Consider the following 15,655-nt stretch of genomic DNA (forward strand, 5'->3'; position numbering starts at 1 on the left):
CCAACAGGGTTTGTGTCTGAAAATAACAAGGCCAGAAAATTCCTGGTTAGCTCACAAAATCTCAGGAACAAAACTGGGAACTAGAGAAATTCCTACTACCTGCCAGCTCCGAGGTCTCCCGGTCAGGAAGCCACAGGACTGAATGATTTTTAGTGCATATCTGAACTCTGCTACTCAGATAAATCTGAACTTGGGCTAGGTAAAGCCAAGGGAAAACTTTCCTGCATGCTGGGTAGCCATCAAACCTCCACTGCTTCCACCTGCTGCTGGCAATGACCACGTGCCTCCCTTTGAACATTTAGACCAGGGGTCTTCAAACTACAGCCCGCGGGCCACATATTGTATTTATTCCCATTTTGTTTCTTCACTTCTAAATAAGATATATGCAGTGTGCATAGAAATTTGTTCATAATTTTTGTTTTTACTATAATCTGGCCCTCCAACAGTCTGAAGGACAGTGAACTGGCCCCCTGTTTAAAAAGTTTGAGGACCCCTGATTTAGACCCTCCCTGGATGTAGGGACTGGATTTTACAGAAGGGATGGCTCTGGACAGGCTGGGAAGTTTCCTCATACCTCTCTGCTTTTCCACTGTGGAATTCATTTTTGTAGCAGACATGCATGAGCAAGTTCCTTGTGGAGACAGTGTCTGCCCAAATGTTCAGGGATACACATTTCAGCATCTGTATTGCAGGAGCCTCTGTTTGCTGCCCGAGTGGTATATGACCTCCTCTTCTACTTCATCGTCATCATCATCGTCCTCAACTTGATTTTCGGCGTGATCATTGACACCTTTGCTGATCTCAGAAGTGAAAAACAGAAGAAAGAGGAAATTCTCAAGACCACTTGCTTCATCTGTGGTGAGTGCTCGTCGAGCCTGAAGACCACTGGATGAGGCAGCTGCCTAGGAGGGAAAGGCCAAAGATGATTTTCATTTGTCATGCTTTTGGGGAACGTATTTCCAAAGGCTTCATATTATGTAACTGAGTGCTGGCCTGGGATGCTCAGCTCCGAGAATCTCCCTGAAGCTGTTTTGTCATGGTTCCTGCCACCAGAATGATTCCCTGACTATTATGTTCCAACATGCCACAAAATACCCAGAAAACTGGCAACTTGTTTGTTTTGTTAAGATAACAGTAGCTTGGGCCCGGAGAGATAGCACAGCGGTGTTTGCCTTGCAAGCAGCCGATCCAGGACCAAAGGTGGTTGGTTCGAATCCCGGTGTCCCATATGGTCCCCTGTGCCTGCCAGGAGCTATTTCTGAGCACACAGCCAGGAGTAACCCGTGAGTACCGCCGGGTGTGACCCAAAAACCAAAAAAAAAAAAAAAAAAAGATAACAGTAGCTTAGAGAGTTTCAGGTGGCAGGGGTGTGTCCATTCCAGACTCACCACCACAGGGATTGTTGTTACCTTCCACCCCCTTCACAACTGTCCGCACATCCTCTTCCTTGTCCTCTGGGAAATTGCCAATCTCTTAGAGCCTGAAGGGTGGTGGTGAAGGTCCTGAAACAGTTCAGTGGTGGTGAAGGGCTCAGTCCAGCAAGGAGATACTACTCAGAACTTGCAGCAGGCTGGCTACACACTGCAGTGCTGGGGCGGCCATGCAGCTGCTGGAACCAACTCAGGGCTTTATTCACTTGTGTACTCCATCCTTCTAAGCTTCTCCAGCCTTCTGAGGAATTTGGTTTGCTTATTTGCTTTCTTATCTTCCAAAGCAAGTGAACTTATACCATCTTTCTCTAAAAGCTTTGCTCGCCACAGCCCCCAAGGAAGCTAGGCCTGTGGGCTCTCTGGTCTGACCATGGTGGAAAGTGGAAAAGTGGAAGGTCCTGGAAGGGGGCTTGATGGAAGGAAAAGGTAGAAGGAAGAGTATAAGGTGTCTGGCATCATGGAATAGCCAAGCAGGATTTTATGAAAGGCCCACAGGCAGGTGGCTCATTGAGAATGAGTTGATGCCATGGAACCTTTGTTATGTCTTCCCTGTCTGATTGAGCCTTCTTGGGATAAATAAGGCAGCTCTCTGGTGGGTACATGGTTCCTGAGGAAGGGTTCTTTGGAAGAAAGTATAAATAGGCTGCACGTCTCACCTTAAGACAGGGTCTGGTCTAGACACCATAATGGCACAAGTGAAGTGAAGGCTGTTCCTTCACTATCAAAAACTTTGACTCCATGACCCCTAGCCCCACAGTAGCCTCCACACAGATGGGAGCCTTGTTCTCAGGCCTCCCATTTTCAGGCCTCAGATCACTCCTTCTCAGGCTGCATCCCACGCTGTGCTTCTTTCTGTGACCTCTGTCATCAGCTCTTTACTCTGCCCTCCTCACTACCACTTTTTCACTGGGCACTGTCAAATGGGTAAATGGCCTGGCACCCACTCACAGGCTGTCCTTTATTCTGGCTGTTGGCTGCTTTGTTATCTCAAGCACTCCAGCTCTTTGACAACATTCCTTTTCTCTTCATCTCTGTTTTCTCATCTGCACAGTGGGGAGTGCAGTGCCATGGTTTTGGAGGTTGGTGGAGAGACTAGTGAGTACAGAGATCCCATGCTCTAAAACCTGAACTCAACCTTAAGCTGAAAATTGGCTCTCAGTACATGATCCTGTCTCTTTAAGAGCTCCAGGCCTTCAGCTTTATGCCTTTCTTTAGTACATCCCAGGACCATCAGATTTGCTAATTGAATGATTACCAGTTCCAAATTACCACTTGAAGCATTTTATAGGTGTATAACTTATAAAAGGGAGATAGAGCAAGAAAGTTTGAAATAGATGTAGGCTACAAACAAAGAATCTTACCCTGTGACTCATCAATTTCTAGGTGGCTTCTATGTTATACACAAATTTCTAGGGATAGAGTCTGGTAGGACAGGAAGCATGGGAGATGCTAAATCAACAGAACTCACCAAGTAAAGGCCATTAATACAACCTGACCTAAGAATAAATTTAATTTTCTCTTCTTACCATACAGTAGAATGTAACAAGAACAATATACTTAATGTAAGTATTTAAAATAAAACAAAAACTGAACCAGAGTAATAGAACAGCCTGTCGAGCACTTGTCTCACAGGCAGCTGACCCAAGTTTAATCCCCAGCATCTCATATGGTTCCCTGAGCATTGCTAGGAATGATTCTTGAGAACAGAGCCAGGAGTAAGCCCTGAGTCACACTGGGTGTAGCTTAGCAAAAAATAAATAAATAAAATAGAAACTTTTACAAATTAAAGGATGATTCTAAGCTCTTTTAGTTGCCAGCCCTAGAGTCCTGAGTAACACAAAGCATGAGTCCTCACCCTCAGCCAATAAAGGGCCATCCTTGGAGGCATGGAGAGGAGCTTTAGAATATGCTAAATGTTCCTGTTCTTCATCTCTCACTAAAGTTTCTTAATGCATATTTCAAGAACTTAATCACAAGATTGATTTGAATAGTTGGGATGTCTCAGGGTTGTCATAGTGGACTACAAAATCATTGTAGGTAGTATGGAAATGATTCTCTGCTTGCCCCAAAAAGGTGAGTCCAGTTTAACAAGAGAGGATAGGATCCCCCTATGGGAGATCTGGCCCAGGAGAAACACAGAAGACACAGAACAGGGAGATGCGGGAGGACAAAGCAGGTGTGAGTGCAGAAGGTGGGACCCCCTAGCCTGGATAGCGATGCCCAAGTGTGGGGCATCTTGACTCAGAAGGTGGTCCTGCTTGACTGTAATTAGCTGTGAAAACGGTAGTCAGATGGGCTCTGTGGAAGTGCTGGAGACCAGGTGAGGCAGAACAACAGGATAGGCTCGGGCAGGATCCCCCTCCTCCTGGTGGTCTGGAATGACAGGACCAGGAAGGATGTGAGATTAGCTCAGGATTCCCTTACATCCACCAGTCTGAAATGGGAAGTCTGGGCAGGCACCCCATGCTTTTCCTTCCATCTGCTGGTCCCTCTTTTCCTGCACCTGAGCATGAAAGGATGTTAAGGGATGCCCTTCAAGCATTTACTATGGTTCAGTATATGAAATGAATATGCCATCCTAGAGATTATTTTCCAGCATATTGACCATCAGATGATGGCATTGTCACTGATGCCAAGCAGATGCATGCCTTTCTTGGTTTCTGTGGAGAGTCTGTTCAGCACACAGAGTATGTCTCATCTTTCTTTTCTTTCTCTCTGAGTCAGTCCTTCTGTACTCGGGATTTTACTGTTCACTTTATGTCCTTTCTCCTTTATCTGGTCTTTTTCCCTCTTGAACCAGCTCTTAAGTTTCTGCCTAACAATATCCTGATATTGGCTGCCCAATGGGTATCTCCAACTCAATATGTCCTAAATCAAATATTCCTTTCTCCACTGACTCCACCTTTCACTTTTTGCTCTGCCATTTTCATACTTAGTCATTCAAGTCACAAAGTTGTCCATTCCTCCTAAATCTGCACTGCCAATTGGGCATGGAGCCCTCTTAAATTCTCATTCTGCACGTGATCCCCCTTCAGTCTCTCCTCTTCATTTATTCAGTTTTTCTGCCAACTTTAATGGAATGCCTGCTACTTCCCAGGTCTTATCCCTGGTGAACAGACTAAACCAGACCCCAGAGTGGCAAGGGTGGGGATGGGAAGTGGAACGAGTAGTGGGCAGAGGAGGAGGCCTCATTGCTAGTGTCTTCAGGCACTGGGTCCTTGGGACTAGAATGTATACAGGGCTTGGGGGATCCTGAACTGAATCAACAGACCTAGGAGCTGCTGGGTAGATTTATCCAGGAGGAATAGAAAAGAAGGATCAGTCTTGTAGAGAAGTGTTAATATGGTAACAGCTGAGCCATGGAGTTCAGTTTAGCTGAGGAGCTTCCACCCTCCATTTTCCTTCCCCTCCTCAGTTCCTATTCACTGTTCTCCCAGTCTCAGCCCCCACCCACCAGTGTGGGGTCTCTGTTCCCAGTACTCTGTGCTACATGGCTGCACACAGTTCCTTCTGGTTCCAGCTGCCCTGAGGCCATAACTTCTCAGCCCAGGAGCACTCCCAGACTTCAGGCAGTCCTATTCCTCTCCACTGCCCCATTCCTCCTTGGCTCACAAGTAAAAGAACAGGCTCTGGAATTGCCATGATTTGCAGTTTAATATTGGCCAACTTTGTCTGGAGGCACTCACTGAGGCCACAAGAGTCTGTCTCCTCATGCTTTGTGGGTAGGCTTGATTGTGTTAATCACCCCACGGATGTGGGCACTTTCCTAGTTGGAGAAGCAAGTTCCCTTTACTCCCTCAGTCCTTTCCCCATGACCCTTACTCTTGACTTTCAAAGTGGCAATTCAATTCCCACCTCCTCTAATCCTCCCAGAATGTCCCTAGCAGCCCCACTCTTCTCTCTTCTCTACTCCCTGGGCATGTTCTTTGGTTCTGAGACCATGGACTCATTCTTGGGGGGTTATTTTTAGAGCTTTGCAATGGGAGGGAAGATGTTTAAATTAGTTTGCTGGTAACATCTGTTGGGATGTGTTCTCTGGACATTGCTAATGACTGCTGAAAAGCAGACACATCCTAACACCATTCTGGGGTCCTACAACCGTAGTTGTGCGCCCACCATCATGATCTATTTGGGAACATTTTCATGACCCCATCCTTCCTGCCCAAGTCACCACTGCTCAACTCTGACTGCACTTTAGACATCCTTCACACAAGCCATCCCAGTGGATCACATAAGCTTAGTTCTTCCAAGACTTGCTGCTTTCATGGACTATGATGTTTACATGGCTCATACTGAAGTTTGTACCAGAACTTCAGTCCTCCCCAGAAAGGGCCATTATATCATGTTTCATTGGTCCTTTCATCAGTTGATGAAGAGTTTGTATCATTCTTTCTTTGGACTATTATGACATAATCTGAATTTTGTGGTAGACATATAGTTGTTATCATGTGTGTGTGTGTGTGTGTGTGTGTGTGTGTGCATATTCTACAAATACAAATGTGAATGGGAGGTTCTGGAGAGATAGCACAGAGGTGAGGCATTTGCCTTGCATGCGTCCGATCAGGGAGGAACCTGGTTCAATTCCCAGCATCCCATATGGGTCCCCTGCCTGCCGAGGGTGATTTCTGAGTGCACAGCCAGGTGTAACCCCTGAGCACTTCCGGGTGTGGCCCAAAAACTAATCAATCAATCAACAGCAGAAAGCATCAGTGAGTGAGAACTGATAGGCAGGAGGCAGAGGCTAGTGTCTTTGGAGCCATATGCACATTCCATAATGCCTAGGGTTGGTCTAATGTTCAAGCCTAACCTGGCATCTGGGTTTACCTGTGCAAGGTGAGGACCAGCCCCATGAGCAGGGGAACAAAGCCTCAGGAGCAGGAAAGACATTGTCTAACTTGGGTCCCCAGTGGCCTCTCCAGGTGTTTCTGAGTCTGCAGGAGAGAAGGCATGGCCTAGTCACCCATCAGAAACTGAAACCCTCAGTGCAGACAGATAGGCAGGGGGAAGGGGTATGTGAGAGTTCCACTTGTACCAGTGGAGCCAGAAGAATTTCCACTTGGATTGGATTTGGGGAGGCAGGGCGACTCCTGTTTTTTTGGCTAGAACTACTGGCTGGATGGTGTTGCCATGGAATGAAAGAGCAAGGCTGGGGGTGGGATGGGACAGACTTGGAGAAAGAATGAACTTTATTTGGGCATGTAAGGCGGTGCTAGGTCATGTGAGGTGCAGCATAGCCAATGAGCCATTAAACTTTAAGATATTTTCCATTAAAATATCCAGCTCCACAGTAGAAAAAGTCAGTCCTTCACTGGGAATAGGTTTTTGTACTTGGTACCTTATTTAAGGGTCTTCTTTTAAACCCTTTGGCATACCAGAAGGGCCAGATTAGTTTATTCTTCTTTCTTTTTTCTTTTATTTTTCTTTCTTATTATGCTTAGGAAATGAGTGGCTAGCACTGGAATTCCATCTCCTGGTTTCTTCTCCAATATCTAAACTGCAAAACCAGACTGAATCTCAGCCTCCTGCCTCACTTGGCAGCCTTTTTCATTTTTTTGTAGGTGGTTCCCTTCATCGCCATTCATTCCCTTTCATCTCCACTTCAGCCTTGGAGAGGAAAGAATCTTCCTCCTTAAGCTTCTCCTTGTGTCCTTCCCTGGACTGATTCTGTGTCCTGACCCAATACAGTGTTTCCCCAAGTGCGTGGACCAGGCCCTTCCTGCATGCATCAGTACAACTGCCCTGCCCTAACTCCTCATGGCTCTCCCAGCTGCCCTCCCTCTAACCTATACTCTTGGATAAAATGTCTCTTCTTGCCTGCCTCCATTGGCAATTGGGCCTTCCTTTTCTTGCACAATCACTCTCTTTCAGACTTGTGGTCAATGATCTGGTTTTGTGTTTTTGACTCTGTAAGATTCTGCCCCTAATAGGACTGTCTGATCCCCGCAATTCGCGGGGGTTGGTGGGTGTTGACTTGATCAGGGAGAAATTGGGGCTCAGCGGTCTTTCTTCCCAGGGGTTTTATGGCCAATATTGTTTTTGTCCATGTTTGAAAGGACAAACCCCTACAGAAAAGATCTTTCCACTATACGACAGCATCTCACTTTCCTGCTGAAGTCACATCTGTCCTGTGTTCTGTTTTGCAGGACTCGAGAGGGACAAGTTTGATAACAAAACAGTTTCGTTTGAAGAGCACATCAAATCAGAGCACAATATGTGGCATTACCTGTACTTCTTAGTCCTGGTGAAGGTGAAGGACCCCACAGAGTACACGGGACCTGAGAGCTATGTGGCGCAGATGATTGTGGTGAGTGACTGCTGCTTAGACTCTCCCCCACTCCTTCCTTTCTGTCTAATCAAGGTTCTAACTGTCACTTAGTGGACTTATTCCCATAGCTGCCAGTCACCAAAGTACCATCCAGGCCTTGGTTCCTGGAAGGCTCTATGCTACACAGACTAAACTACAGTGTCTGCTGGTCATCTGGGAGGACCCAGCACCATGGGCACCATGGGCAGCTCTGCTCACCCATATCTCATCTGTTTTCTTCAGGCCACCTCCTAGTCCCTGGGTCTGGAACTTTCTCAGTGGCAAATAGTATAAAAGTTTCCTTCCAGACTTTTCACTTCACTCTCTTGTTTGGGGAGTTTGTGACATTCCGCCATCTCCTACTGTGGCAGAACACTGGCTTTGTCCCTCAGATATTTGGGGTAGACTGACAGGTGTGCTAGGTTTACGCTGGTCCCACTAACTTCCATTCACTTAAAACTCCTTATCATGACCAAGAGTATTAAGCAGAAAGTGCAGTTATGCATGATTCAGTTTGATAGACAATCATGTCATTAGCTAACTGACAAATTCTTTCCTCCTCTAGTGTGCCATCACACATTTAGGGAGTGGGCAGCGTGATCTCTGAATTAAATAGATATGGCTGTAGAGAAGATTGGGAGTATGCCCAGAGGTACTGGGGATTGTATAGTGCTAACGACCGAGCAAAGACCTCCTCCACCTTGCATCATACTCTTCAGACCCACTGAACTCTCTTAGAGGGGATGGGAAAGCTGTGTCACCTATTTGGGAATGAAACTCTGAAGACTCAGAACTCCTCCACATTGCTCAATCCCAAATCGACTTTGCCATGCATCAGGAGAGCCAGGATACCCTCCGTCAGAGAGCATGGCCTTCCCTTAAGAAGACAGATGCACTCTGGGGAGCAAGCCAGGATTGTTTTTAGATGATAATAAATTAATACATCCAGTTAGTACTGCACTGCTTTCCCTTGTCTGGCAGTACATATTTGTCTTAGGAGAACCTATAATATAATGGTCATAGTTCAGCATTTCTAGTGCTTTCTTATTGATTTGCAACCTGGCTAGGTTGTTTCTCTGCATTCTTCTTTTGGAGGGAGCTGTGGAGTGCAGAATACTCCTAACACAGTGCTTGGGGCCAGTGTGGCATCAGGTATCTGGCTCAGGGTTTCTGCACAGTCCTTTAGCCCTTTGGCCCATCTTCACAGCCTGTGGCTCTACATTCTTCATGTAACCACAGGCAGCAACTAATCCTACTTCTTATTCTGCTCTTTCCCTTTAAATTAGAGACAGTAAAGTACATGTATACTCAGTAGATATTCTTGGTTCCAAGAACCTTCCAGGTCACATCTGGGAAATGCTTTGCTTCTATCTGCTAGGATCAGGGGAACATGTAAAGTATTACATTTAAAATATGACCCCTAGGTCTGGAATAATAGTATGGCATATAGGGATTTTTGCTTTGCATGTGTCCAACTTAAGTTCGATCTTCATCATCCCATATGGTCCCCTGTGTATAGCCCGGAGTAAGTCCTAAGTGCAGAGGCAGAAGTAAGCCCTAACCACTGCTGGATATGCCCCTTCCCCAAAAAAAGTAAAATATATTCTCCCATTGCTGTATTTTGTCAAAGTTAGTGTAAATGAAATTAACACATATATAATAGGCACCCATTATGTCTCTTGGACAGAAAGTTAGGGGGTAGAAACTAAAAAGTCTTATATGTTCCCCTTCTGCCAAGGATGCCGAGGGGAAAAGGGAGGTATGCAGGGGTGTGGATAACAATTCAAAAGTAGAATAAACTAAGTTTCATGAACAGATCATGTAGGCCAACCCAGACCACTAAACTAAACAGTCCCAAGCCCATAAATGAACGAACCCTCAGGAACTGTCTTTGCTGCATCTGTTCTAGATGCAAGAAACTTTAAGGGAAGCCCCCAGATCGAAATCATAGTGGGAATCATCTTGATGCTGCCTCACTCCCTTGCAAATATCTTGGAACTCATCTGCCTGCACTGCCAGATTAAGGCAGACTTTAGTCTGTGTGATGTAGCCAGGTAGCTAAGCAACGGCAATCATAAGTGCCTAATTCCCTTCTCCCTACCAGCAAGTGTACTGCACTCCACAGGCAGGCAACCTCCCTTCAGGTACACCCTATGGGCTTGCTAGCTATCAAACAGGCAGGCCACGCTACCTAACAGCCCAGGAGGCCCAATGCACCAACAGTACAAGTTGGTTCTCTATCGTGGCAATCCAGCCACAGAACCCCTCCCTTCTCAAAATGCCATGACTCACACAGTATGTCATAGCCTAACAGGGTTGGCATCCCGGGTAAGGCCCACAGTGGAAGTACAGACACTCGTCTAATTGGGGAAGCCTGCCGTGACTGTGCTTGTCTGATTGGGGAGCCCTGCAGTGACTGTGCACCAAGACTCCAGGCATATTATCTGCCTGAGAACAAACCACCAGAACTAGGACAACTGACTATTAGAGTTACGTAAATCTAAGAAACAAACACAGAAAATCAGGTGGAAAGTGAAAACAGAAGAACAAGCCTATAAAAACTCTGGGAAAGAACTGGAGATAAGCAGACCACCTCCCTGGAAGAGTATTCTCTATTCTCAGAGGTCTCAGGAGCATGCATCAACTATCAAACTTCAGAATACTCTAACACAGATTCCAGAACTGAGGAGTGCAGTGGTAGATCTGGGAAATACAGTCGGGGCCAGGGAAGGAAAATGGGGTGGGGGACAGAGAGATTGCACAGTGATCAGGCATTTGCCTTGTATGTGGCCGACTTTTGACGGACCTGGTTCAATTCTTGGCATCCCATATGGTCCCCCAAGCTTGCCAAGAGTGATTTCTGAGCACAGAGCCAGGAGTGACCCCTGAACATAGCCGAGTATGGCCCCAAAAACCAATCAATTAATAAATAAATTTAAAAGAAAAAGAAAATGGGGGGGGCAGTGTATGTAGTCCGCAGTGGTAGGTTGAAGCAGAGCAGCAGATAAGTGAGTTGTAAGACAAAACACTAGAACTCACCCAGACAGAACAACAAAATAAAAAAGTGAAAAGTGAAAATGCCTAATGGAAAAATCAAGAGAAACAATATTTGAGTACAGGGGTCCCAGAAGGAGAAGAGAATGGGGGCCAGAAGTAATATATAAGTAATAATCACGATGTGCTTCCCTGGTATGGTGGAGGAAACCAACATCAAGGTATGAGAGCCTAGAATGATCCAAATGAGAGAGTAACTCAAAGAGGCCCTCTGCACAACACACTGGTTAGAACAACAACAAAAGAGTCTTCAAAGCAGCAAGAGAAAATCAAGTTTTAACATACCATAGACTTCGCACATACTCTATAACATAGAGTAATTGCCAAAGTAGAAGTTTCAATCAAGAATTATGCCCAATAAGATGCCTAACAAGATTGTCATTTAGATTTGAAGGAGATGGGTGGTATCTGCAAGATTATATCACCAGAAGACTGGCATCCAAGGATGTTTTCCTTTCCTCTGAAACTGGAAAGAAAAGATACTAAATAAAAATAAGTCTACATGCAAAAGAGGAACACTAAAAAAAGAATAACTCACAGTGAAAATGGTGGGACATTTGTTTAGTGAAGATAAAGGGAATAAAGGTGCACATTTTAAAATGTTCTCGAATATAAATAGCTATAGCTCAAAACAATACATACAAGTTGTTTTTTCTGAACTACATGGCAAATCAAAGCCAAAAAAAAAAAAAAAAAACCTCATAGTACATGAACAAAAGAAGACTAAAAATAACCTAAGTCCACTCTAAATAATCATTAAAACTCAAGAAAAAGAAGAAAATGAAAAAGAACAATAAAAAATACCAGATATCAGTTAACAAACTGGCAATAAGTTGTGTCTTTATCAACTGTCACCTTAAGTTTTTGGGAGCTAAACTTTCTAATCAAAACCAAGCCCTGGAAGAATTCATATATACATACATACATATACCCATATATGTATGTATATGGAGTTTTTTTTTGGTTTGGGGGCCACACCTGGTGACGATCAGGGGTTACTCCTGGCTCTGTACTCAGAAATCACTCCTGACTCGGAGGACCATCTGGGATGCCAGGGATCGAACCCAGATTTGTCCTGGGTCAGCTGCGTGCATGACAAATGCCCTATCACTGTGCCATCATTCTGACCTTAAAAATTCTTTTTTTTTTTTTGGTTTTTGGGTCATACCCGGCAGCGCTCAGGGGTTCCTCCTGGCTCTGTGCTCAGTAATTGCTCCTGGAAGGCTTGGGGTACCATATAGAATGCCGGGATTCGAACCATCGTCCTTCTGCATCTAAGGCAAATGCCCCATCACTGTGCTATCTCTCCAGCCCCTAAGAATTCATATTTTTAAGGATTCAGAGCTACATCATTTACAGAGTTTCACTTCAGAGATAAAGTCATTAGTAAACAGATAAACAGAGCACTAATCAGATAAACATGATGGAGGCAAATACTTCATAGCATATGGGGTTGAAAGGAAAGTGTTTGCAGCTAAACTTATAGCAAATAAAATAGACTTTAGAACAAGGACTAATAAAGTAACAGGTGGATAACGATAAAGGAAGCATTTTACCAGGAAATGTACATCAGTACATATGTTCCCAATGCAATGGGGAATCAAAATATAAAGTAAATATTAAAAGATCTAAAGGGAGGCTGGAGAGATAGCATGGAGGTAAGGCATTTGTCTTGCATGCAGAAGAATGGTGGTTCGAATCCCAGCATCCCATATGATCCCCCGAGCCTGCTAGGAGCGATTTCTGAATGTTGAGTCAGGAGTAACCCCTGAGCACCGCCAGGTATGACCCAAAACCCAAAAATAAATAAATAAAAGATCTAAAGGGAGTCATTGATAGGAAAACAATGAAGGGATGCTAACACATGCTATGTTAGTGTAGAGAGGCCATAATACTAATTCCTATGTGTGTATCATGGTGCACTAAGGGGGAAACATCCCATTCTTATTGCTCTCTGTAGTTGTTTCATGACAGCTGCCCATAAACTTTGAATCATTCATAAACATAGTGTCTGCACAAAACTATTAATCATAAAGAGGTTTAAACAACTGAATCAGTGCAAATCCATCATGTTTGTCAATCTATCCAAAATATATGAGGACAGAAAATCAATAAGGAAATATTGGACATAAATGACCCATTCTACCAAATGGACTGAATAGATACTGAAAGAATCTTCCATACAAGATCAGAAGAGCCTTCTGATCTTTCCTCCAAGTACGTTAGAATGCAAAACACATCTTGATAAACTAAAGAAGATTGAAATCATATTAAACATATATTTTCCAAACACAAACAAGTGATTTAGAAATAAATTCTAAAAAGAGAAAGAAAAAGCCGAGAGTTGCAGATTAAACAGCACGCAACTGAGCAACTATTGGTTCACTGAAGAAGTAAAATTAAAGCAACAATCAGATGAGATCTGGAGAGAAAAGAAAATACTGTAAGAGGGAAGCTGATAGCAAGAGACACTTATCTTAAATAAGAAAGAGCTCAAATAAGTGACCAAATTATAGCTCAAAGAACTATAGGAAGAAAAAGAACAAAACCCAAAGTCTGCAAAAAGAAGGAAATAATAAAAATCAGAGTAGAGGAACCAGAGCCATAGCACAGCAGATATGTAGTTTGCCTTGCAAAGCAACTGACCCAAGTTCCTTCCCCGGCATCATTGCCTTGCATGTGTCTGACCCTTGTTCAATTTTCAGCATCCCATATGGTCCTCTGAGTCTGCCTGGAGTGATTTCAGAGCACAGAGCCAGAAGTAATACCCCTGAGTGCTGCTGGATGGGATGTGGTCCATGAAAGCAAAAAAAAAAAAAATTTTTTTTTTTCAGAATCGAAATAAGCAAATTAGAACCCAGAAAGATAAATGGAGATTTGTTTTGTTAAATCAATTAAATTTAGAAACCTTGCATAGACTTATGATTATGATTGCATAGACATATGAGAGAGAAAAGAATTGCAATAGAATCAGCCATGAAATAGAAGATAACACAAATTTATAAAGAATCTTAAGAAAAACTACTATGAACAGTTGTGTGCTAAAAAAAATAATCAAACAACCAAGAAGAAATATATATTTCCTTGAGTAAATGACCTCTTCAAGGCTGAATTGAGAAGAAACAGAAAACTTGAGCAAACCAGGTCAAGAAATCAAAATAGTAAATAAAAAATCTCCCAAACAAAATCCCAGAATTGATTGATAGCTTCATTCATGAAGTCTATCAACCTTTCAAAGAATATTCCAGTCTTTCTTTCTTTTTTTTTTTTTTTTTTTTTGGGGGTTTTTGGGCCACACCCGGCGATGCTCAGGGGTTACTCCTGGCTGTCTGCTCAGAAATAGCTCCTGGCAGGCACGGGGGACCATATGGGACACCAGGATTCGAACCAACCACCTTTGGTCCTGGATTAGCTGCTTGCAAGGCAAACGATGCTGTGCTATCTCTCTGGGCCCAATATTCCAGTCTTTCACTGAAGCAAACACTTAGCAAAAAAGAAGGAAGGAAGGGAGGGAGGGAGGGAGGGAGGGAGGGAGGGAGGGAGGGAGGGAGGGAGGGAGGGAGGGAGGGAAGGAAGGAAAATAAAAGAAAAGGAAAAAAAGAAGAGAAGAGAAGAAAAGAAAAGAGAAGAGAAGAGAAAAGAAAAGAAAAGAAAAGAAAAGAAAAGAAAAGAAAAGAAAAGAAAAGAAAAAAGAAAAAAATTTCTAAACTTAGAAGGGTGCTGACTTTGGTCTCAAACATCTTCTGACCAACCATGGGCAAGTTCATCCAGAGACAGGAAAAAAGTTTGTTTTCTATAAAATAAGCACAAGGAAACCCCTTTTGCAATGTCACTAGGAAGATATCAGACCTGAGTGTTGGGGCACTTGACCAGAGCAGGCTTATTCTGGTCACATGTGAGGATGGATAGGTATAAGACAAAAGGTTTGGTGTTTGCTTTTCTCAGAACAGCAAAAGGTGAAAATGTCATCCAACTATCCCTACTGGGCACAGCCATTTCTTGGACCTACAGAGAAATGGTAACTAGAAGGGGAAACAGGCAAAAGTTTTATCACTGGGGGTAATAATATCAAAAATGAAAAACTGACTGAACAAACTTACCTTTCAATTAGATAATACAAGAGGAAAATAGTGATTTGAAAATATTACAGTGGAAATAGGAAACCATAGCACATAAGAAAAATCATTGTTATCAAGTTGTAATAAATAAACCGCCTGTGAGGCAAAAGGAAATAAGTTAACATGAAAAAAGAACATTTAATAAAAAGAACATTTTTTAAATTTTTATCTTTATTTAAACACCATGATTACAAATATGATTGTAGTTGTATGATTTCAGTCATGTAAAAAACACGCCCCTTCACCAGTGCAACATTCCCACCACCAATGTCCTAAATCTCCCTCCTCTCCACTCCACCCTCGCTTGTACTCTAGACAGTCTGTCTACTTCCCTCATTCATTCACATTGTTATGATAGTTCTCAGTGTAGTTATTTTTCCAACTGCACTCATCACTCTTTGTGGTGAGCTTCATGCCATGAGCTGGACCTTCCAGCCCTCCTCTCTTTGTCTCTGAGAATTATTGCAAAAATCTTTTATTTTTCTTAAAACCCATAGATGAGGAAGACTATTCTGCATCTAACTCTCTCCCTCTGACTTATTTTACTCAGCATAATAGATCCCATGTACATCCATGTACAGGAAAATTTCATGACTTCATCTCTCCTGATGGCTGCATAATCCATTGTGTATATGTACCACAGTTTCTTTAGCCATTCATCTGTTGAAGGGTATCTTGGTTTTTTCCAGAGTGTGGTTATTATAAATAGCCCTAGAATGAATATAGGTGTGAGGAAGGCATTTTTGTAT

The 15,655-nt window shown here is 43.4% G+C and overlaps 1 protein-coding gene across 1 annotated transcript in view; it reads left to right on the forward strand.

Moving 5' to 3' along the window:
• The window catches only part of ITPR2 (inositol 1,4,5-trisphosphate receptor type 2), a 458,186-nt gene that overhangs the window by 413,333 nt on the left and 29,198 nt on the right, over positions 1–15,655 (forward strand). The window contains 2 exon segments of the mRNA XM_049783873.1: positions 693–858; positions 7,574–7,734. Coding sequence (XP_049639830.1) covers positions 693–858; positions 7,574–7,734 — 327 coding nt within the window.

The sequence above is a fragment of the Suncus etruscus genome, chromosome 11, assembly GCF_024139225.1.
Source record: "Suncus etruscus isolate mSunEtr1 chromosome 11, mSunEtr1.pri.cur, whole genome shotgun sequence".
Lineage (NCBI taxonomy): Eukaryota > Metazoa > Chordata > Mammalia > Eulipotyphla > Soricidae > Suncus > Suncus etruscus.